General features: G+C 56.9%; 2 protein-coding genes across 5 annotated transcripts in view; one reads left to right on the top strand and one right to left on the bottom strand.

The window, feature by feature from the left end:
• Window positions 1-7,435, top strand: part of SPMIP11 (sperm microtubule inner protein 11) — a 19,291-nt gene extending 11,856 nt beyond the window's left edge. The window contains exons 3-5 of one of the 2 annotated variants that reach the window (XR_011255240.1): window positions 627-771; window positions 1,186-1,291; window positions 5,210-7,435. Coding sequence is in view for 1 of the 2 variants with exons in the window: in XM_069580885.1 (XP_069436986.1) it covers window positions 627-771; window positions 1,186-1,234 (194 nt within the window). In the remaining variant the exon portion in view is untranslated. Of the gene's footprint in view, window positions 1-626; window positions 772-1,185; window positions 1,368-5,209 lie in introns of those variants that run through there. The other variant, XM_069580885.1, reaches the window with a different exon arrangement.
• Window positions 1,702-21,755, bottom strand: ADCY6 (adenylate cyclase 6). 3 transcript variants are annotated; one of them, XM_069580877.1, is made up of 23 exons: window positions 21,587-21,755; window positions 16,191-17,049; window positions 12,565-12,714; window positions 12,058-12,179; window positions 11,850-11,961; window positions 11,553-11,680; window positions 10,871-11,029; window positions 10,656-10,797; window positions 10,419-10,547; window positions 10,124-10,149; window positions 9,758-9,905; window positions 9,471-9,568; window positions 9,209-9,296; window positions 8,941-9,057; window positions 8,519-8,677; window positions 8,072-8,250; window positions 7,077-7,112; window positions 6,865-6,994; window positions 6,289-6,552; window positions 5,339-5,543; window positions 4,391-4,515; window positions 4,005-4,165; window positions 1,702-3,906 (listed from the first exon to the last, which is right to left on the bottom strand). In XM_069580877.1, the coding sequence occupies exons 2-22, from the start codon at window positions 17,046-17,048 to the stop codon at window positions 4,040-4,042; spliced, it is 3,501 nt and encodes a 1,166-aa protein (XP_069436978.1). In that variant the 5' UTR covers window position 17,049; window positions 21,587-21,755; the 3' UTR covers window positions 1,702-3,906; window positions 4,005-4,039. The 3 variants fall into 3 exon arrangements, with proteins under 3 accessions (XP_069436978.1, XP_069436976.1, XP_069436977.1); XM_069580875.1 differs by having other exon boundaries at window positions 1,702-4,165; XM_069580876.1 differs by lacking the exon at window positions 21,587-21,755 and adding an exon at window positions 20,479-20,870 and having other exon boundaries at window positions 1,702-4,165.

The raw sequence follows: 21,755 nt of genomic DNA, 5'->3' as shown, positions 1-21,755 counted from the left end.
GAAAGTGAAGTCACTCAGTCATGTCTGACTCTTTGCGACCCCCTGGACTGCAGCCTACCAGGCTCCTCCGTCCATGGGATTTGCCAGGGAAGAGTACTGGAGTGGGTTGCCATTGCCTTCTCACAATTATATGTTAGCAATACCTAAATATAAGGCAGTATCACTGCTAAATTTCAGAGAATTTCCTGAAATAATCAAAGGGGGAGGGGAGGAAGAACCAGTAGACCCTTCTTGCACATTTTCTAAGTGGGATGTGTGGTTAGGACTCTGCACTCTTATTGCTGAGGACCTAGGTTCAATCCCTGGTTGGGAAACTAAGATCCCACAAGCCATGTGGCATGGCCAAATAGAAAAGAAACCAAGTAGGTAGACCACTTGTTTTTGCACCACCTTAGCACTTGGGGAAAGTGCTCTTAGAGATTGACTTGTGGTAAACACAGGAAGAACCAAGACTGATTCCACTGACCATGTAGGGTGTCAGATGGTGAAATCCAGAAGTGGAGCTGAGTGTGGTGACTACATTTCTGGGACTTCTCAGTATCTAGTCAAGCCTAGTTGCTACGTTGGGCTTGTGGTGCCCTGAGGCACAAACTCTAAGAAATCTGATAACCTGCCCAACCATTCAGTCCCTAATCAGGTCTTCAGGGTCCCCCTGACTGATGCTCAGAACTTCAGCTTCTGGCGGTCCAATGCTGCAGGAGTGCGCCCAGAAGAGACCATGCCATGGATCCGGAACCCCCGCCACTGCCTCATCAAAAGCGCAATGACCAGGTTAGGCTGGGAGGGGGGAGGGTGGGGAGATCACTTAAATCCTTAGGGATGCTTTCCATCTTATTCAGAGTTGGGAAATGGAATAGGAGGTTTTGGTCTTTCCAGAGAAAACTGGCCCCAGAATCTGGGCAGTAGTGGCTACTGCTAGTAGTGGCTATTCAGAGGAGCTAAAGATTCATCCATGTCTTTGTGTTTCACCTTATGGCTATGACTTCTGAACACTCGAGAATCTACAGCATTCCTGTGGGAGGCCTGGAATGTTTCTGCTCCCTTCGCTGCCACCTCCCACCTCTCTAAGCACCGCCCATTGGCAGCAGCTCCACTTCATCACTACCCCTGCCCATTCAAGGTTTAAGCCCCACCCCACCCCCAGTCCAGCCTAACCTAGCTGAATCGGAGACTGTCTCTTTCCAGGTTTATGGATCACTCTATTCTCAATGACAGGAACTTCAGTCTGTATTAACCAGGATATGTTTGCAGAAGGACAAGATAGTACTGCGGATGGAGCAATGAAGAGGTGGTATCCTGGTTCCGATGGCTGACTAGTGGGGAGAGGGGACTGAGAAAGTGCAATAAATAGACTGATCTAGAAGTAACTTGTGTACACAGGAAATGAGTGAGTGGGAAATTATTCCCCAATTCCTGTGAGATCAGGATTGTGAGAGATTCCTGAAGGAGTCAGAGCTTGGTACTTAGTTTGGGAGGGGCCAGGACAGACCACTACAAGGGGTTCTGAGCTCATGTATGGTAGGAGTCAGAGTAACGAATGCTGCCGGGCCTCAGAGGGGTCACGTTCTCTGCAGACTCTGCAGCTTCATCTTAGCAGATGAGAGAGGTCTACAGAACCCCCGGCAGGGGCCTGCCCCCTCTACCAGGCTTTGCCACTTCGGACCCAACCCAGGGCCCAGAACAGCTGCAGAGAACAGGGAATTTTACAAAGAGTTTGATTTTTATTGATATTTAAATATATTAAATATTTCATTGAAATACAACGGTATGCCACCCTCCCCCCGGCCTCCACGCTGGTTACATTAAAAAACCAAAGTCCATGGGCCTCCCATCCACTGACTCCCCCACCAACTGGCAAGGAAGGGGGCAATATCAGCCCGGGGGAAATGCATGGCTGGCACTGTGGTGCAGGGAGCCAGGGTGCAGACAGGCCCCTTCCACTAGCAAGAAGCAGACACAAGTCACTCACTTCCGCTGTAAGTGAAGCAGTCTTCCACTCTGGCCTCCTTACAGCCTCCTCCCCACCCCAGGATCCCATGCAGAACCTTCCTGTCCAGGGCTGTGGCTGAGGGAAGGGGAGCTGACTTCATCTGGACCACCTAGTCTTTTCTCTTCTCCTGCCTTGGCTAATGAAGTGACTGATGGCCCACTTGGTTGATACATGAAGATCCCCCAGAGCAGTCAGTACGAGCCAGAAACAACCTCTGCAAGGAACTAGAGTCAGAAGGGGCATGAGGAAGGGCAAGAGTACCACCTGCCCCTTCCAGTCCCCAAAGTCAGCAACTCTGGGACCCTCTCCCCTCTGCCTCTTAACACCTCTGAGACAAAGCGATCTTCAAGCAAAACTGTGGCCACTGCCTCAGCTTAACAGGTACAGAGAAATCAAGGCACCGACTCATTCAGGCCAGAGGCAAGGCTGCAGGGAAGCGGGTAAAAGGCAGGTGCGGACAAGAAGGGAATCTAAGGCCCAGTCCTCCTAATCCTCCTGCCAGCCCCCCGCAGGCTTCATGGGGACTGGGGAGCCTGCAGCACGCTGGGCCCAGGCTGCAGACTAGGGACGGCAGAGGTCCGGCTTTCCCCTCCCCTTGCCCCTAGTACCAGAGTCTGGGTCCTTGGGGGTCCCATGCTACCTAAGCCCCGAGGCTTACCACATCCCAGGATACCAGCTGGGGAAATCCAGGGGACTCCTGAGCCTCTGCCCACCAAACCCAGAGCGTTCAAGTGCAAGGAGCATGGGGGCTCCAGCAGGCGCTTGGGTCCCTGCCCTAGCAGAGCACACGTGGTCCCCACAAGGCAATTAGGGATTTGGCACAAAAGACCTCCTCTCTCCAGTCACCCTCCTCTTGTTACCACACCCCATCCCACTCCTGTGCAAACTGGGCATCTGTCTCCATCCCTTGAAATCAGACATCCTGCCTTATTCCCAGAAGACAGAGGCCCACAGGAAAGAGGCAACCCAGGGTGGAGAGTCGAGGAGCAGGAGCGTAAGGACACATAGACCTGGAAAACACACACACGGACCACCGTGCACACACAGTTACACAGACACACAGGCCCTCCCCAGTGCCAGAGGTCTGGGAGGACGGGTTTAGGATCAAGGTCGTCTTCCTCCAGGCCCTGACCCTTTTCTATTTGGCAACAGAAGGGGTAGAGACGCTCTGTGTCTCTTGCAGCAGACAGCAAGAGTGCGCGGGGGCAGAGTGGCCTGATCCTGACCTTCAGAGTCTGGCACCACCCCCATCCCTGGCCGGCCTGCTCTCTTTGGCACCTGCAGGTGAACGTCCACCTTCCAGTCTTCTAACACCCACATGCACGTGCCTGCTCCCTGGCTGGGTCTTTTCACAGTACCAATGAGACCAGATGCCCCTCTCCCTGGAGCTGTGCAGGAACTGAGGCTAATCTGAGCTGTCAGAAGTCCCTTTGTTCCCCTTTGGGGACAGATCGTGGGACTAGGATTTGGCAAATGGAAACGTTCCCCTGAAATATGAACAGAGCTGAGTCTCCCAAGCCTCTCCCTCCTTGGCCCTGTGTCCCTGAGGGAGACCTGGCGGGGTGGGGAGGGCCCAGGACCCATGCTGGGGATGCAGGCACAGCAAAGGCAAGCGTGGAACAGGCACTCTTCAACCCTGCCCCAGTCTTTGTACAAAAGATTCCCAGGAAAAAGGGAAAGAAAGGGCCCAGCCCTAAGCGTGTTGCCCAGACAGACAGGGAAAGGGGAGGTGTGACAAGCTGCCATTTTAATCTCTCAGGCAGGAAGGGTCCCCCCACCTTTGCTGCCGCCCCCTCCCCTGCTCCCAAAAGCTGGAAGAAAGGAGGGAAAACAGCCCTACCCTAGATTTTAAAAGTTACTTGCATAATCCTCTTGGTATCCCCTCGTTCACCAGCCTGAGGACGTAGTTGAACAGCCTGCTGGGGTGTTCCCTTTGTGATCAGCAGGGTCTGGAAGCTCAGTGACCCCTGCCACAGCTTCCCCCAGCAAGCACAGAGTCCACCCAAATGCCCACCTTGGTCCTTTCAGTTGATCTGTAGCTGGGCCCTGCTAACTGCTGGGGCCCCCATTGAGGAAGTAGGTGGTCATCTCCCCCTTGCCCTTCACCTTGACCACCCCTCGACACTCCAGCTGGTAGCCCTTGGCCGCTAGAACCTGGTACAGGTCCGTGGTCACCTGGGGGGGTGGGGCGGGAGGGGAACCTGCTTAGGCCAGGATCCTTCCTGCTGCATTTGCAGGGGCCCAGGGGTTCTCTGGTCATGCTACTATCTCCCCCTATAACCCCCTCCACCAAACACAGAATATCGCCACCCTACCCCTGTCCTGGCTGACTGCAGAGGGGGCCCTGTGGAAGCTCCCCACACCCAGACCCCTCCCAGCTTCCGCTTACAACCCCCTCACCTGGATTCGGTCGGGGACCCCGGTGCTGTCCATTCGACTTGAGACATTCACTGTGTTCCCCCAGATGTCATACTGTGGCTTCCGAGCCCCAATGACGCCTGCCACAACTGGGCCCATGTTCAGTCCTGGGGTGGGCAGGGATAAAAGTAAGAAATTGAGAGCAGTGGATGTTCCCCAGTCAGCCCAGGGAGGCACCACCTCCTGGCACCTTTAGAAGGACCCAGAGAAGAAAGTGGAAAAGGGACAAGTCTCCTGGTTGTAAAGAATGCCAAGGAGCTCCCCTGAGTCAGAAGGGCTATGCCAGAACGGCAGCTAATCCACCAAAGGCTCATGCTGTGCCAACCGCTCTATAAGCATTCTACACTATCTCAGCCTCTCAACAGCCCTACAAGGTAGGGCTCATCATCCCCATTTTATAGAAATGGTACCTGAAGCTTACAGAAGTTAGGTGACTTGCTAAATAAGCCCATAAGTGGAAGAGCCAGAATTCAAACATTCTGACATTCTGACTCCAGAACCCACACTATTAACTCCCATCCACCAGCTCATCTGGGAGGAAGTGCCTCTTACCAGACCAGCCACAGATAGGGACGTAGGTACTGGTATCTACATAAACCTGGTCTTGAATCCCAGTTCAGCCGTAACTAGTTGTATGACCTTGGCTGAGTTATTTACCCACTCTGAAAATCCAACTCTTTTCTGTAAAAGGGGATAATGTGAGGATTGATATGTGTTTAAAAAAAAAAAAGTCTGAGACAATGCTTAGCGCATAGGAGGCCCTTAATAAATGGTATCTATTCTTAACATCAGATGATATAGGAAGCGAGAGAAAAGGAAACCCCCACAGGACTCCTGATGGGGAGTCTGAGACACCATCCCTAGCCTGCTGCCTCAGCTTCACCCCAGAAACATCCCTGGGAAAACGTGCCATCATCCAGGCCTTCTTACCGATCTTCATCTGGAAATTGTTGAAGGAGTGCTCATTGATGTGCTTCATCTGCTCCATGAGCCGCATGGCATAGTCAGCAAGGGCGGTGATGTGGGAGCGGCCCACCTGATCATAGGTGCTGGCATTCAGCCCAGAGGCAGCCATGTAGGTGCTACCAATTGTCTTGATCTTCTCCAGCTGCCGGAAGCGCTCCTCACTGATGATCTGGACAGCACAGGGGGACCTGGCTGTCAAGGCAGAAAGGCCAGACCCAGTCCTGCCCCAAGGCTCCTTCCTGGCCATGCTCTGGCCCCTGCCCCACTTCCCTGCCTCATACTTCCCTCCAGTATGTGAGCCCCGCTTCCAACTACTGCTCTTGGTGCTGGGCTAGGAACTGGGAAAATGTTTCCTTTACTAGGCAGCCGTCAAAACCCAAGCAGGGACTTGAGCACACAACTCCAGGACAACTTCGACAGCCCGCTACAGAACCCAGAACCACAGGAGGGATATCAGGCATTAATGATTCCAACCCTCACCGCTGGAGAGAGTCCCAGACTGAGGAAGTGCCTTCTCTCCAGACCTGACCTGGATGTTCAGGACGCTTCCTCATATTTTACTTCAATTTTATCTATTCAGGGGATCATCTTGATTACTTGGCCTCTTGAGGTTGTAGTCTACAGATTACCAGCTCCTTCTTCAATGACATCCATTTGCTAACTCTACTGGCCCCTCCACAGATCATGTCCTCCTTTGCTCCTCAGTAACAATGACCCTGCCCCACTGGAGCTGACCCTGCTGCCTGTGACACATTCATATCTGTCCCTCACTCCACGGTGCCTACCTTTACTCCTGCCCTTCACATCTCTGGGTCTCATGAGATGAGCCCCTCCAATCCTTGCCTTCTTATCCAAAGTTCTCCCACCCCTCATCCCCCCCACCCTCTGCCAGCACCAGCCTAAGGGACAAGTACCTCATCAAAATCAGCAATGATCTCATTGAGCAGTCGCAGGCACTCGACACCCTCGTTGTTGGCCTCCAGCTCCACGTAGAACTCAGAGAAGTTGGCAATGGAGGCGAACATGACAGCCACACATTCACAGGACTGGTAGTAGAGCTCATCGTTCCGGCGCTCCCGGGCCAGGAAGTGGGCGGCCACATCCTTGGGCAGAATGTTATGTAGCAGCCGCCGGTTGTAGGCCTGGAGCTCCTCCATCTCCTCCTTCTCCCCTGTTGCCTGTGGACACCACACCCATCACCCACTGCCCAACATCCATAAGGTGTGGGTACAGCAGCCAACACCTGGAGAAGGGTATCTAAGGGAACCGCATGGGAGAAGAAAACCAGGGAGAGATGAGGCCGAAGAACAGGCAGAGGGGCCGAGGGGGCAGGGACAGGATGAGGCGGGGGATGGGGGTGGGCACAGGGAAAGCACGGAGCCAGGGTGGCTCAGGGCAGGCTGAACCTTGACCAGACTAAGAGATGCCTGACACGGCCCAGGCTCCGCCCCCAGGAACCACCCACCCACCCCGGAGGCCTGCCCTGTCACCTGCAGCTTCCAGAGGAAGTCCAGGCGGGCGGTGGACTCCACCTGCTGGGCATGCAGATACAGCGCCAGCGCAAACACCAGCAGAATCACGGGGGTCATGTATTTGAGTGCCACCCTCCCGGCCGCTGGGCTGAGGGAAGCAGAGGCGGGCTCAGTGGCTGAAAGAGGCGTCTGGCAGCCCAGCCCTTTACTGCCCTGGAGCCCTCACTCACCAGTCCAGCCCATCAAAGGTCTCATTGGAAGAAGCCCTGGCAAGAAGATACAAGAGACAAAGTCATTGATTCTTCCTGGGTCGCCAGGTCAGGGCATGGAAGAGGAGACAGAAACTGCATTTACTGAGCACCACAGATCAGGGACCAGACCAAGGCATTTGCTTATATTAAGGGCAGAGATTCCACTCCTGGCTCCTCTACCCACCAACTATGTGACCTGGAACAAGTTGTTTAACTCTGTAAGCCTCAGTTTCCTCATCAATACAAGAGTGATCAGATCTAAACAATGTGAGCAAAAGGCTTAGCACATCCACAGCTATAGAAAGCCCAAGTAGCACAATAAAGACACAGCACAGTCTAAATTCTTAAAAAATGCTTTTAATTAAAAAAAAAAAAGACTTAGCACAGTGCTTGGCCATCAGCAAGTCTTCGATAAATGTTAGTTACTATAATCTTTACAACTACCCTGTGATATAGATGGCACTGCCATTTTACAGATGAAGAAACTGAGGCTCGGAGAAGTTAACTCACCGATCTAAGGTCACACAGCTAATAAGTGGCAGAGTAGGGATTCAAACTCAGCAGGCTGCAGAGGCTTTTTCTACCACACCATATGTTTCTGCCACATAAGGTGTGGGCTTTTACAGAGGAAAAGCCAGTGTTGTCCCAGGCAGAGCCCTAAAGCAGGAGCCCAAGTTTTGGTTCCTTTCCTAGCCGGGGCTCTACCCCAAGCAGCTATGTGACCTACAAGTAGTTAAGAGTGGATATGAAACATGCAAATGCAAGAGGGAGTTTTTATTGTTAATGTGTAGCCTAAAGACAAAGGGATTTCCCAGGCCTGGGGTTTCCTTGAGGTGACTGTTGGGGGTCAGTTGCTACCTCCTTTCCCCCCATGTGAGGGATGAGTGGTAGCATGCCAGGGCACAAAGGGCTCTCAGTGACCTAGCAGGGTCAAGAGGCTCCTGGGGGATTAAAGGGGTTGAGAATAAACTCACAAGCCATGGACGCCCAGCAGGAGGTCATAGTTGTCAAAGATGGTGGCTGGGGGACCCAGCAGAAGCAGCACCAGATAGACGAGCCCCAGGACAAAGATCATGGCCAACTTCCCGATACTACTGATGTGCAGGAAGACAGAGCTGGCCAAGAGACTCAGCAACACATTCCCAATGAAGTACTGCGGAGCGAAGGCAGAGGAAGTCTGGGTGAGAGGGCAGAGCACAAGGCACGCCGCCGCCTGGCCTGAGCCCCCTCGACCGCCTCAAACCCAAGCCTCCTTCACCACCCACACACCCTGACACCACACCACGCCAGGGCTGCTCCTGGAGCTGGAGACTCTGGTGAGATCCTGGGTCCCCAGTGCCCACCACCAAGCCTGGCACAGAAAGGTCAGGAACTGGCACTGATCAGGACCCCCCCACCCCGCCTGACCACTGCCTGGACACCTCGGGGAAGCTGCAGGTGGGTGCGGTGCCCTCACACAGGGGAGCATCCAGGCCCAGAGAGTAATTGAGCTGCTGCAGGTGGCAGGCAGTAATGTCGGCAGGGGTTAAATTCAACATCCGGGCTGCACAAGTTCGTATGGGGGTGTGGTTACACGTGAACTGCAAAAACAGGGGGAGAGGAGGTATATATTAGGGTAACTGAGGGGGGAGGGGTTACCAGGGCCATGCCCAAGTGCCTTATATGCCAGAGGCCCAAGTTCTCACTGAGGGATAACAAGAGGCAAAGGGAGAAAGCCAGGAGGACAGGGGTTAACCTCACTCCTGCTTTGAGGAGGAAATATGTCTCGTTCCTCTCTGTAGCCCCAGCACCCAGAGCAGTGCTTGGCACAGGAGGAGCAGGAGAATTCTCCCTGGACCCTTACCATGCTGGCGACGGCGGAGGTGAACACAAGCAGGACAGAAAAGATGCCAACTGCGGTGCTATGTGCCCTCGAGCGGACGATACTGCGAGACACACGTCGCAGGGCCTCAGGGAACAGCTGTCAGGAGGCAGGAGACAGAGAGAGAGGCCACGTCACCCAAAGGGTAAGGCCACCCAGGGCCAGGCCTAGTGGCAGAGGCCTGGCCTTCTCCTCCCTCCCCACTCCCGGCCTGGCCTCCCCGACCAGCCCCGGAAGGTCCCCCACATACAGAGCCACAGGAGTACACGGCGCAGGTCAGCACAGTGACCAGTAACAGCAGGAAGATCCCGGCGTGGATGCCAAGCATCAGGGCTGAGCTGGGTGGGAGAGGGCCAGGGAAGATGTTACTCTGGGAGATCTGGGGGTCCTTCCCCACTCCCTGGGCAGGCGGGGGGCAGGCCCCAGGACTGTGTGCTTGCGAGGGTGTTTAAGAAGGGCCTGGGAAGTGGCAGCGGGAAGAGAAGCCCAGCAGGGAGGGGCAGAGCTCTCACCGTGGGAAGACGACAAGCTGGATGAAGCAGATGAAGCAGAAGACCAGCAGGGCACAGGCCACGTAGGCTCCAAAGCGGGGGTCCACCTTGCGTGAGTACTGAGGGAGAGGAGACTGAGCTGGCTGCCACTGCCCTCGGAAGGCACGGTGTTGCCAGTTGACCCAGCTGAGGTGAATCCCCAGTGCCCTGTGGTCACCCCCCGCTCCCTAGAAACTTCTCCTGTTCCCTCACTTGTGCTCAGACCGCCCTGCCGGGACCTCCTCCTGCTGCCCTTGCACCCCTCATACCTTCTTTTCAAGATCCTCTCTCTGGAAGGTGAGCAGGAACCGGCGCACGTGGTCCTTGCGCAGCTGATCGATGCTGCGGGCATCAATGGCCCGGCCCAGGAACTCGTCTACCTCATCCTCAGGGTTCAGGGCATCCTGAGCACCCCGGCTGAGGGCAGAGGACATGGCTTCACCAGGCGCCTGACCACGGCCACGTGACAGGTGATGAGAAGGGAGGGGCACGGGCAGCACTCAGAGGGGCAGGTGGCACCCGGTCCCACACGACACGTCTGAAGTCCAGGGAAGAGGGGGATCTCAGCTCCCCACCGCCTCACCCCAGGCTGCAAGTGCCTTCACCCACCCGCCCTCCTCGACAACTTGACTTACTTGTCTTTGCTGGAATCATCGATGCCCTAGAGAAAGGGACAGTGTGTGAGTGAGGTGACGGGCAGGCCACCTTCACCTCTACAGTCCCTTCCCCACCCCCAACACTGTTCTGAGGGCTTTCCCCATAGACTCTGGGGAGCTTGGGACCCCTGGGATGAAATCAGCCCTCCCATTCCCAATTGCAGAAACTAGAGAGACAACAGCCTCCACAAGGGAGGCGGAAGAGGGCAGGGCGATACTGAGTGTTGAGGGAAACAAGAAACCAAGGCCCAGGCCAGGCGTGGCAGAACCCTACCATCTGGCGGAAAGCCTTGGAGTCCTTGGTCCGGGAGAAGGCACGGTCAGGCACCCAGCGTGGCATCAGCCCCTCCATGGAGTTGGCCCGCGCCCGCTGTAGCTTGGCCAGCATGGCCTTCTCCTCTTTCTGTGTAGACAGCACAGGTACCGGCTGGGAAGAGGCGCCCAGAGAAGGCCTCTGCTTGCTCCCTCCATCTGCCCCCTCCCCAGCCGCCTTCCCCAACCCGACCCTGACCCGTTTCTGGCTGGCTCCTAGGATGAGGAAGGTCTCAATGTGCTGCTCCTTGAGGTAGGCATTGCGCTCCCCACCACGGCCTGGCTCCACCTCATAGTCCCCATTCAGGTACTGCAGTGTGGCCCGGGTGATGTGGATGCGGCTGCGTGGGACAGGTGGGTAAGACCCCGGCTTACCCGATGGCTCCCACCCCTTAGCCCTGGACCAGCACTCACCCAGCCCGGCCCCCGGCCTCCATGTGGTTGGCCAGAGTCACGTCATTGGACCACACGTCAAACTGCCATTTCCGCAAGCCAAGGACACCGCAGTGCACACGCCCGCTGTGGATGCCCACGCGCATGTTCACGTTTACACCTGTCACCTCGCGCACCAGCCTGGGAGGAGGTGGCCTGGCTTAGCTCTCGGTAGTCCTCCCCACCCCCAGCCCAGAGCCCAGGCCTTGAGCTCGCCTTGGAGCCAAGTGGGCAAGGACAGACCCAGCCACAGGGCACACGGCACACCCTTGGCAGGACACACCCTTGGCGGGACACAGGTAGGAGGCTGCACAGGGCTCAAGGACAAACCTTTGGGAACCCTGTTCACCAGCAGGGGTCCAGCAGTGTCCTATGGGACTGGGCGAGGAGATGAGGAATCACCACCCGCCCAGCAGGCCTACAGCTGGCATTCTCTCCAGCATAAATCCCCCCTCACCCTGACTCCCCCTGCCCCATCCCAGCCACTGGAGTCTAAGGTACACGTGGATCTTCACATGGGCTGAAGCCTTTCCCCTTCCCAGGCATGGATCTCCAAGACAGAGAGACAGCCAAGACTGACGAAAGGTCATAAGGATACACTGAAGGGCAGGGGCAGGCGGAGCCCCCCTCAGTCCCAGGAAGCCTGGGAGGGAACAGTGCTCACGAGATAGCCTCGATCATGTCCACCCCCATCTCCACACAGCAGTGGGCATGATCTGCCCGGGCCTCTGGCAGCCCTGACACGCAGTAGTAACAGTCCCCTAAGATCTTGATCCTGAGGCAGTGATTTTCCTGAAGCAGAAAGAGTTGGGGGAGAGTCAGTCACCTTTACTCTCTTTACCAGCCAGCCCGCCTAGCCCACTACTCTCATTGCAGACTCCACAGGCTCTCACCCCCCAGCTGCTGCCAGAGAGGTGTGCCCCACCCGGTCACCCCTGCCCCCTAGCCCCAGCACCCTCACCGCAGCCAGCTTGTCGAACCGGGCAAAGAGCTCATTCAGGGTCATGACCAGCTCCTGCGCCGTGCACTGGGATGCCAGGCTGGTGAAGCCTTCAATGTCTGCAAACAGGATGCTGTGGACGATGGCAGAAGACGGAAGGACGGTGTGGCCCTCAGAGACTCACAGACCGCCCCCACCTCTCCCAGTATCCTCCCCACCCCCACCCTACCTGACATTGTCGTGCTTCTGAATGTAGATCTTGTGAAACATCATGTCTTCTTTCTTTGTGTTGATGTCTTCTTTCATCTCCATGGCAACATGCTGGGGCAACACAGACAGCAGCAGCCGCTCCTAGACCAGTGGTTTCAACAGGGCACCACTATCTTCCTGGCCCCACACTTTAATCCCTCCTGGTCCCTCCACATCCTGGAACCCTCCCTGACCTCTCTGGAGACCTGAGCTTCCCTCCTGGACCGTAGCCTGACCCTCCTCCGTTAGAGCCCTTGCCAGACACACACCTCAGTCTTCTCTGACAACACCCCATTCAACCCCTCAGGTGCACTGCATCTATTCCCTCCCCTCCTCTGACAGGCCAGCAACTCCAAAGTCAGAGAGCCTCTGTGCTGCACAGTCAGGGGGAACCATTCACACTACTCCATGGCACAGGTGGCAGATCCAACCTGCAGGCTACTGGCAGGGGGCTGGGGAAGGCTGTGACGAGGGAGAGCAGCCCCACCTGCTGCCGGTTCTCATGCTGCAGGTGCAGGCGGGCCTGGATGTAACCGCGGGTCTCTTGAAATGCCTGGCGCTGAGACACCTCAGCCGGATAGTGTGTGCAGATCCCAATGACATTGGTGCAGAGGAACAGCAGCATGTTGGCACCGAGCTGCAGAGGGGTAGCAGTGGCAAATGGTGACCACTCCCAACACACACAGCTGCAACTAGCTAGGCTCTCGGTGGACGCACTGCTCTGGGGAGGAAGCCAGGATCCTGTGCCTTGTCTTCCCCAAGCCAGCCCCACCCCTGCAGTCCAGCTCCCCATTTCCCACAGGGGTCCAGCTCCCTGCCTGGCTCACCCGTGGTGAGAAATGTGATCTTCTCACAGCTCCTGGGAGTGGAAGCACCAGCCAGGGCCAGGTAGGTCACAGGGCCTGGGCCCAGCTCTCTCTGACTCCCTGCCCCACAAACACCCCAAACAAAAGACATGCTGCTGCTCCAGCATGTGGTTCTCCTCACAGGACGACACCCAGGAGACCTGAGCTCCAAATCTTCCTGTGCGTGCCCAGGACAAGTCACCTCATCTCTCTGGGCCTGTCTGCTTGTCTAGAACCTGGAGAGGGACAGTAAGATCTCCAAGGTTCCTCCCTACCCTGACATAAATTAATATAATAATGACTACTGTTATTATTACCGGAGCTAATTTGTTGGCTATTTACAACATGCCTGGATTCTATAGGTGTGCTTTATACATTAATGGATGCATTTCTTACAACTCTTATGAGATGGGAGCATGATCTTATTTTAAAGGTGAGGGACTCAGGTGCACAGAAGTTATATAAGCTGCCCAGGATCTCACCACTGGTAGTAGCTGGCATGGGACTCGAGTCCAGGACAGTCAGACTCCAGGCTGTATCCTAACCCTACCGTGTACTACAACCCACGTTCCCAGGACTCCAACTCACTCCACTCACCAACGCTCTTGAGGCCCACCTCAGAACCCAGGCTTGGGGAGTCATCAATTTCACAGACACGAAGAACCCTTCTGAGCTGGGATGGGGGGCCACCACGCCTGGCCACTCCCAACACTTGGTCCAGCCAGGTCCCTACACCCTAGGACCCCAAACCAAGGGTGTTCCATCCTCAGTCAGCAGCAGCAACAGTGACTAGAGAGCGAGTCTAAGGGAAGCTGGGCTCAGTGATTCTGGAACTTCAGGAGTTAACCTGGCACTCGTGGCTCCACCCCAGAGTTGGCTGGGGCAGGGCTCTGGTTTTGGGAGAAGGGAGGGCAAGAGCACCAACTGGAAGCCAGGAGTTCTGGGCTCTGCCTGGAACCAGGACTCATCCTGCAAAATTGGGCCTGTCACTCAGTCTCTGGGACCTCAGCTTCTTGTTCCTTGGGTAAGATGGAGGGTGGGCCAGCTAACCCCCGCCATTCCCAGCTCCCGCCCTCTAGGATTGGTCTCCCAGCTTCCCTTCTCTGTCTAGCTCACAAGACCACCCCCTTCCCAGCAGCAGGGGTGAAGAAGGGGGGCACACTATCTCCCTCGGGGGTTTCTAAGAATAGCCCCCAGTGGGGGAGAAGAAAAGGGGGGGCAAACCAGGCAACTTCCCTTCCTGGCCCCAGGAGCCCAAGAGGAAAATGTGAGTCATGGTGGAGGGAAGGGGAAGGGGGACAAGAGACTGAAATAGATCTGTACACAGACCCCAATCCGACTGTGAGAAAAAATGGCTGCCAGGACACTGCAGGACACGCCAGGCTGGACTGGGTCACCGGGTGAAGCTGCTCAGTGTGTCTGGGTGAGCGGGTCAGAGGAGGATGAAGGGCCTGGATCTGGAAAGGGGCTGCCCAAAGACCATAGAAAGGAGGCCAGAGCCCCACCCAGAAACCTGAAAGCCAACTGGGTGCAGGGAATCCTCAGTTCAGAGAAGGGGTATGGGCTGCCCTGGCCCCAAGGGCTGGCACAGGCCATGGGCAGCTTCCTCCACTCGCCCCAGGAACGTGCCCACTGAGCCCCACTGGTTGGGCACCCTGGAGAGGCGGGAGACTGCTGCAGTCCTGGCCTCCATGGAACTATGCCTCTCTAGTCAGGCCCTGGGCTTGGCTCTGGGCACCAGGCCAGCAGAGAGCAGGGAAGAGACACCTATCTACCCTAGAAAGGATGGGGGATGGGAAGTCCCACCTCCAAGCTCCTCCTTCCCCAAGAGGGCAGTCCAACTCCAATGCCCAGTGTGACAGCTCCCCTGGAGAGAGATGGGGGGCTAGCAACGGCAGAAGGACCCTGGCCCTTTAAGAGATCTGACAGCGCCCTGCGGGTATGTGCTCTACAAACAAACTGGCTATAAGGTTACTCTTAAAAAGGTACATTCTGTTCCACAGGCAAGGCAGGGAAGGGCATCATGCCAGAGCACCCAGCTTCTCACCCTGGGAGCCCCAGGCAACTTCCTCTTTGTGGGTGGGGCTGGGTGGGCTACAGGCCACAGGCTCTGGGCAAGGCAGAGCAAGAAAGAGGACAGCACCATCTAAAGCAGGGGCCAATGGAGGGATCACAAGGAGTGCTGGGGAACTGTGTCTACAGCAGCCCCAAAGGCTCAGCTGGGCAAAAGTCCCTGTGCCTGGTCAGGGGACGACATGAGACAGCCGACTCCACTGGCTCATGTCTCTCTGCAATGGACGTCCTGGAAGCCCCTTTACTGGGTACAGTCCCCTCCAGCCTCCCTACACCTTGCTGCAGGTGAGGACACCACCCTATGAGGCAGGGTCCTCAGCAGCATCACGAGGTCGAAGCCATTTGCATCTTCCTTTTACAGAATGGGAAACTAAGACTGGGAGAGGCAAGATGTGCTGTCCGCACTCTCACAGAGAAGATTTCAGCCCCTTGGACAACCAGGTCTGCCCGCAGCCAAGCTCTTACGAGAGCCTCACCTCACATACCGCTCAGAACCCAGAGGCAGAAGCCCACATGGGCAGAGAGCCTCAAGGCAGTTGCCAGAGCCCTGGTGCTCAGTGGGAAGTAGGCGAGATGAGGTCGGAGCCTAATGCCCCTCTTGTCCACAGTCCCACCCCAAACTACTCCCAGCCCAGGAGAGGAGAGACCACCCATCACCTCCCCTGTCCTCTTGGAGCTGGCCTCGGTCCAGGAGACAGGTGACTCCTCCCTTGCTAACTCCATCGAAAGCCTACTCGGTCCCCCCGCATCACCGCCGAGAGCTGCCTAGAAGGCAGGCACCAAGCCCGGAGTCTCAGGCTGGGGGTCAGGGGTCAGGGTAGGATGTAGCCTCCCCTGCCCTCTCAGCCTTGCCCCCACCCAGGGGCTAAACATCACCTGCCCTTCTCCAGCCCTCCACGGTGTCTCTGCAGATGATACTATTTCAAAAGCCTCAGGCTAAAGAGCTGCGGACAGTGGCCCATGGGAGCAGAGCACAGGGTCTGTAGCCTTCCTCCCCCTCAGCAGGGCCTTCTGCCCCAAACCCCAGATGGAGACTGACCCCCGCAACCAGGCCTCCCGACCCCTGCCCCTCCTTCCAGATCCAGCCAGACATCCCTCACCCAGTGTCCATCCAGGGCTCACCCACCACCCTGATCACCAGACCCCTTCTCATTCCTGGCCTGATGCCCCAAGGCCTACCTCCCTGACCACCCACCTGCTTCCAGAGGAAGGCATCACCACGGTTGAGCTGCCAGGCCAAGACCAAGTGCAGGGTGGAGAGGCCCAGGCCGCTGAAGACAGCGGCCCGCATGCGGATAGGGAGGAGCGTGTAGGTGATGTAGACAAAGAACACGGGGCACCAGAGGCCTGCAGATGGGCTGTGCGGGTCGGCTGCCAGGGCGCCCCCGACCTGCACGGCCGCCAGGATGCCCAGCACCACGTAGCTCACCACCCACATGGAGTCCTGGCGGAAGCTGTGGCGGTTGCACACCACCATGAGTGCCACGAAGAGGGTGGCGGCACAGGCCAGCAGGGCCACATAGGCGGGCTGAGGGCGGGCGGGCGCTGCGTGGAAGGCCAGCAGCACGGCCGTGAGCAGCACGAGCGCCGCCATGAGCAGCGTCAGGCTGCTCTGGTTCATTTGGAAGAAGTACCGCTGGTACAGGCGCTCCAGCTTGGCCGAGCGGAACTGCTTCGACTGGAACACCTGCACCAGCTGGCGCCAGCAAGCCCGCCTGCTCCTGGTGGCCACGGCGGGGGCCGCCTCCGCTGCTCCGACGGCCACGGCCACCTCAGGGTCCTCAAAGCCCAGGGCCACTGCCCGCAGCCCCAGCTCCGGGCCCTTGCCTGGGCCGCCCCTCCGGATGAAGGCCTCATCCTGCCAGGGGCACCGAGGGGCAGTGGCGGGGGTTGGGCTGGGCGGCTGCGCACCCTGGAGGCAGCTCATGTAGCGGGGCGTGCAGAAGCCACTGGTGCGGGTCCCGCGGCGCGGCCGCTGCTGCCCATTGCGCTCCCCCCAGGCTGTTTTCCGTTCATCCACCTTGGGGACCAAGAGGCCGCTAAACCACGACATCCTGCGGGGAGGAAAGGAATGAGACGGTGTCAATACCCCATCACGGGCTGCCACCACCAGCAGCTCTCACTAACTGAGCACTTTCTGCTGCCAAGCTGAGCGCTTCAGGGACATCCTCCTCCTAAAATGACTCTGAGGAAGACCAGGGTAGCCCTAGTCAACAGGTGAGAAAATCGAAGCAGAGACGGGTAGGGTCACCTGCCCAAGGTCAAGCAGCCACACAAGTGTAAGAGCTGAGATTCTAACCCAGATTGGTCTGACTCCAAAGCAGTTCACTTAAACATCCACCTCTTCCTTACAAGGCACTGATTTGGTGTGACCTGTCAGTGAGAAAAGCCGCCTGGCTCAGGAGAGAGGGCACACCCTAGACAGGGGCTAGCACCACCCCGCACTGGGGGACTGGTGCCACTGGCGTCCCAGTGGAATCTGATCTGATTTTTCAACAGAAGCTTTAAAAAAAAAAAAATAGACTTTAACACGACATCTCCTGGGTTTACATGTTGGCAAGGGACTTCCCTGGTGGTTCAGTGGTTAAGACTCCACTCTCCCAAAGCAGGGGGCCCAGGAGCCATCCCTGGTCAGGGAACCAGATCCCACATGCCATGTGGCGCGGTCAAAAGATTTAAAAAGAAAAATTAAACTTTGGCAAGTAACCAACATTTCTCAATACTGCAAGCCAAATAAATCACATCTATGGAATGAATTCAGCCTGTGAGCTGCCAATTGGTGACCTCTGTACATGGGGGGGATCTTGCACGCGTGCGCTCGTGTACACACACCGATCACTTCACCGAGTGAAAGTCAAACTCTCCCTCAGGTCCCAGCTTAAACGTAACTTCCTCAGGAAGGTGTCCCAGTGCCCCCACCCAGACTAGGTTTGGTCCCTTATTCACTCTCCATGCATTCCCTCCGTAGTATTGATCACAACTGAAACTAAACCATCCCTTGGAAAAGACCCTGATGCTGGGAAAGACTGAGGGCAGGAGGAGAAGGGGGCCCAGAAGACAAGATGGTTGGATGGCATCACTGACTCAGTGGACATGAGTTTAAGCAAACTCCAGGAGATGATGAAGGACAGGGAAGCCCGGTGTGCCGCAGTCCTGGGGGTCACAAAGAGTCGGACAAGACTTAGAGACGGAACAGCAACCACAACAGCCCTTGTTTATTGTGTGACTCTGCCCCCAGACTACAATATTATGAAAGGACAGATGACACCTAGTTTTTTCAGCACTTTATCCCCACCCCAAGTACCCCGAGCATTGAGCCTGGCTCATAGCAGGTACTCAACCAATTTATATGTTGAAAAGATAGGAAAAAAGCAAGCTCAAGGGACTAGTTCAGAGAAGCTAACGTGAAATAATAACTAATAGTGATAATCCTATGATTCTCCATCTCTCTTTCTGCACTCTGCTTCATTTAGCCTCTTTGCTGTTCCCCAACACACCATGCACAAGCCAGCCTGGGACCTTGGTGCTTGCTGTCCCTTTTGCCTAGAACAAGGGCTCCTCCAGGTCACAGCTCAAACACCCCCTTATCAGTGAGCTTTCCCTAACCACTCTATTAAAATAGCAACCCCCTTTCCTGGCGCTCCCTATCTCTCTTCCGAGCTTTATGCTTTATTTTTCTCTACCACTCTTATCGGCAACTGCCATTCTATATATTTTTCTTATTTGTTCATTGTCTGTCTCTCCTAACTGGAATGCCAACTTCACGAGGGCAAGGATTTTGGCTGGTTTTGCTCACTGCCACATCTACAACACCTAGAAGGGTCTAAATGAATGTTCGCTGAGTGGACAGGTGGGTTAGGGGACGGATGGATAGATAACACTTCCATGCACTTTCCCTCTGCTTTGAACTACTATCTGATCATCACCAAAACGCTGTGAGGCTGGTCCTGTGGCCACCCAGTGCACAGGACAGATTTGACAGCCAAACAAAACAAAATGCAACTGAGGTCCACTGTAGTCTTACACGGCCGGCCCAGACTCTAGAGATCACGAGTAACCAAGACAGCCCCAGATCTCACGTCTCCGGGAGGCAAGTGTCTCGACCTGGGCCGGGAGGACTCCCTGACAAAACCGTGGACGTGTCTCCAGCTGAGCCCAGCTCAGAAGGTGAGGGTGAGAGCCCTGCCACCACGGATGCCTGTGTCCCCTCCAGGGCTACACTCCTCCATGGCCACGGGGCACCCTGAGGGGCTCCTCATACTTAAACCTGCAGAGCGAGCAGCACTGACATTCGTATTCACGAGAGGAGTACCCAGCACTTGCCCCAGGTGGCCACAGCAGCAGTGCTTCAAGCTGACAGCCAGGGACCCCCAGAGCAGAAGGCAGCCTGGGGACCTCTCCTCACATGGGGAACCCCCATTCCCAAGCACACTCCGCCGAGTTCCCTCGGTGTCCTTCAACCCCTTAACATCACCAACAGCACCATCTGGAGAAACAGATCCAAACCTAAGACTTCTGGCCAGGCTGGCGTTTGGAAAAGGTCACCGAAGAAAGCCTGGCTCTTCAAAACACTTCCCTGGATACGGGGTCTTGGGAATGAGACCAGGCTTCAAACCGTACTGTGATTATTTGCTAGCTTCACGGCCTTGGACAAAGTTACATCACCTCCCTATGTCACTTTCTTCATCTGTAAAATGGGAATAAGAAGTGTTGCGAGGAAAGAATAACAGTCCCTGCCACACACATAGTACACACTTAATAAACGTGAGCTCTTCTCCCCGCCTTCCACCACTTTGAACCCAAAAGCCTGTCAATGTCCAAGAGATGGAAAGAGAGGAAAAATCATGAGCAAAACCCCACGCCTGCCAGCCAGTCACGTGTCGCTATGTCCTCAACTGTCAGTCTCCAGAGCTGCATGAGACACAGCCCAGAGCGAGCAGGTTGCCCATTCCCTGTGATATTTCGCTTCAGTCTCCTCACCCTCACCCGTCCCCTGACCTGTCCTTACCACCACCACCCCTCGCCACTGGCCAGACCTCTGTTCCCAAAGGACCCGTTTCTGGCCATGTTCCCGCCCCCTGGAAGCACATTCTAGCATGTGGCTTGTACTCACAGAGGAAGGACACACACTGTCCAGCAGAACGCATGACCCTCCCAAGAACACTCTGACCCCACAAGCGGATAGCTTTGGAGATCTGTAATTGTCCAACCAACTGCAACCATCCCACCCTGGGCTCCACTCCAGGCGCTGCCCAACTTGGGAGAACTCACTCCTGGCACCCCATGCCAGGCTGGTACGGCAGGGAACAGGGCAGGGTACTGTTCAAAGCCACAAAACCTCCCTATATAGGCCCCCACCCCTACATGTCCAGGAACCCAACTCTGTGAACCACAGACCACCCGCTCCTCCCCAGATGCAGGCTCCTGAGCCTGTGCCCGGGACCCCTCCTCCCCAGGCTCCTGGTCTCTTTGCTCTCTCTCACCGATCTTCTGCTCCAACACAGATACAGGCACCTCCGGCTCCATCTGGGAGCTGTGTCCATGCAGCCTGGCAGACCCAGGCCCAGGGCCCCTGACCCCAAATCTGGATCCTCCGGTGGGTCTGCGACTTGGGAGCCTGAAGCAGGCCAGGCCCCAGCCCCAAGGATGGCTGTACTTGCTGCTTCGCCCTACACCCTTCACTCTACACCCTCTTCCTGGCCACCTCCTGTTCCCAGGACCCCTCTGCCCCTGCCCTCCTTGGCAAAAGGAAGCTCCGGGGGGACTTTAAAAGGACTTCAGAAAGTTCATGGCAGAAGGCGCTGCCCAGGCTGGGCACTTCAGTGCCAGCACCACCCATCAGGCTGGGACGTGGGCCTCAATTCCAGGCCTATCCAGATGTGGATGAGCCTGGCCAGGGCCTGTATCAGGAGGTCCGGCGACCCTATCCCTCCCTTCCGTAGCCCCTGGTCTCCGTGAAGATGGCACTGAGCTCCGTCCTCCGCCACAGCCAGAAAACCCCCATCAGGCTCCTCCAGTCACAAGGCACTCGGGGCAGGGGAGGCTGGGGAAAGAGTCCACCGCCTGACTCTTGATTCAAGCTTTTCAGTCGGGCCCCAGAGCTGTTCTGAATAAAGTCTGCCTTAGCAGCCAGCCAGCACACCAACCCTTTCTGTTCCCAAGGTCTGGGGTGAGGTGGGTGATTGCAGGCAGAGGGCACCCCTCCCTCCCTTCTTCCCCAAGCACAACCACACTCTACCTCAAACTCGGAGACGCACCCACAGCCCGGCTGCAAAAACCTCAGGGCAGCCCCTCCCCGCTGTACATGCCTCTCCCCATCTTCCCCGCCAGCCGGGAACTCACTCCGGGTGGAGAAAGAGAAGCGCCCAGCGAGGGGTGAGGGTGGGAGGCTGCAGCCCCGGGCCTGAGTCCACCGTGCCCCATCCATCCCCTCCCGGACTTCCCTCCGCCAGTCCCGACGGCCCGGAGCTCCCCGCTCCTCCGCGACCACAGACCTCTCCCGGGGGCTGCGCGGGAGTCCGCCCGCCGCCGCGCCGAGACCCGAGCGCCGGGCGCCGCCGCCTCCCCGGACGCTCCTCCGCGCGGTCTCACCTGCCGGCCGGGGTCGGCGCGTCCCCGGGGCCCCCGCCCCGCCGTCCCCGCGGGCTCCGGCCGGCCGGCCGGCAGTCCCGCGGTCCTGCTCCGCGCCCGTGCGTCCCGGCCGTGCCGCCCGCCGTCCGCCGAGCGCCGGGCCCGCGCCCCCTCCCTTGTTGTCCAGCGC

This window comes from Ovis canadensis, chromosome 3 (assembly GCF_042477335.2).
Source record: "Ovis canadensis isolate MfBH-ARS-UI-01 breed Bighorn chromosome 3, ARS-UI_OviCan_v2, whole genome shotgun sequence".
Classification (NCBI taxonomy): Eukaryota; Metazoa; Chordata; class Mammalia; order Artiodactyla; family Bovidae; genus Ovis; species Ovis canadensis.
Note: the sequence above shows the minus strand (reverse complement) of the source record. Positions and strands in the feature narration are given on the sequence as shown.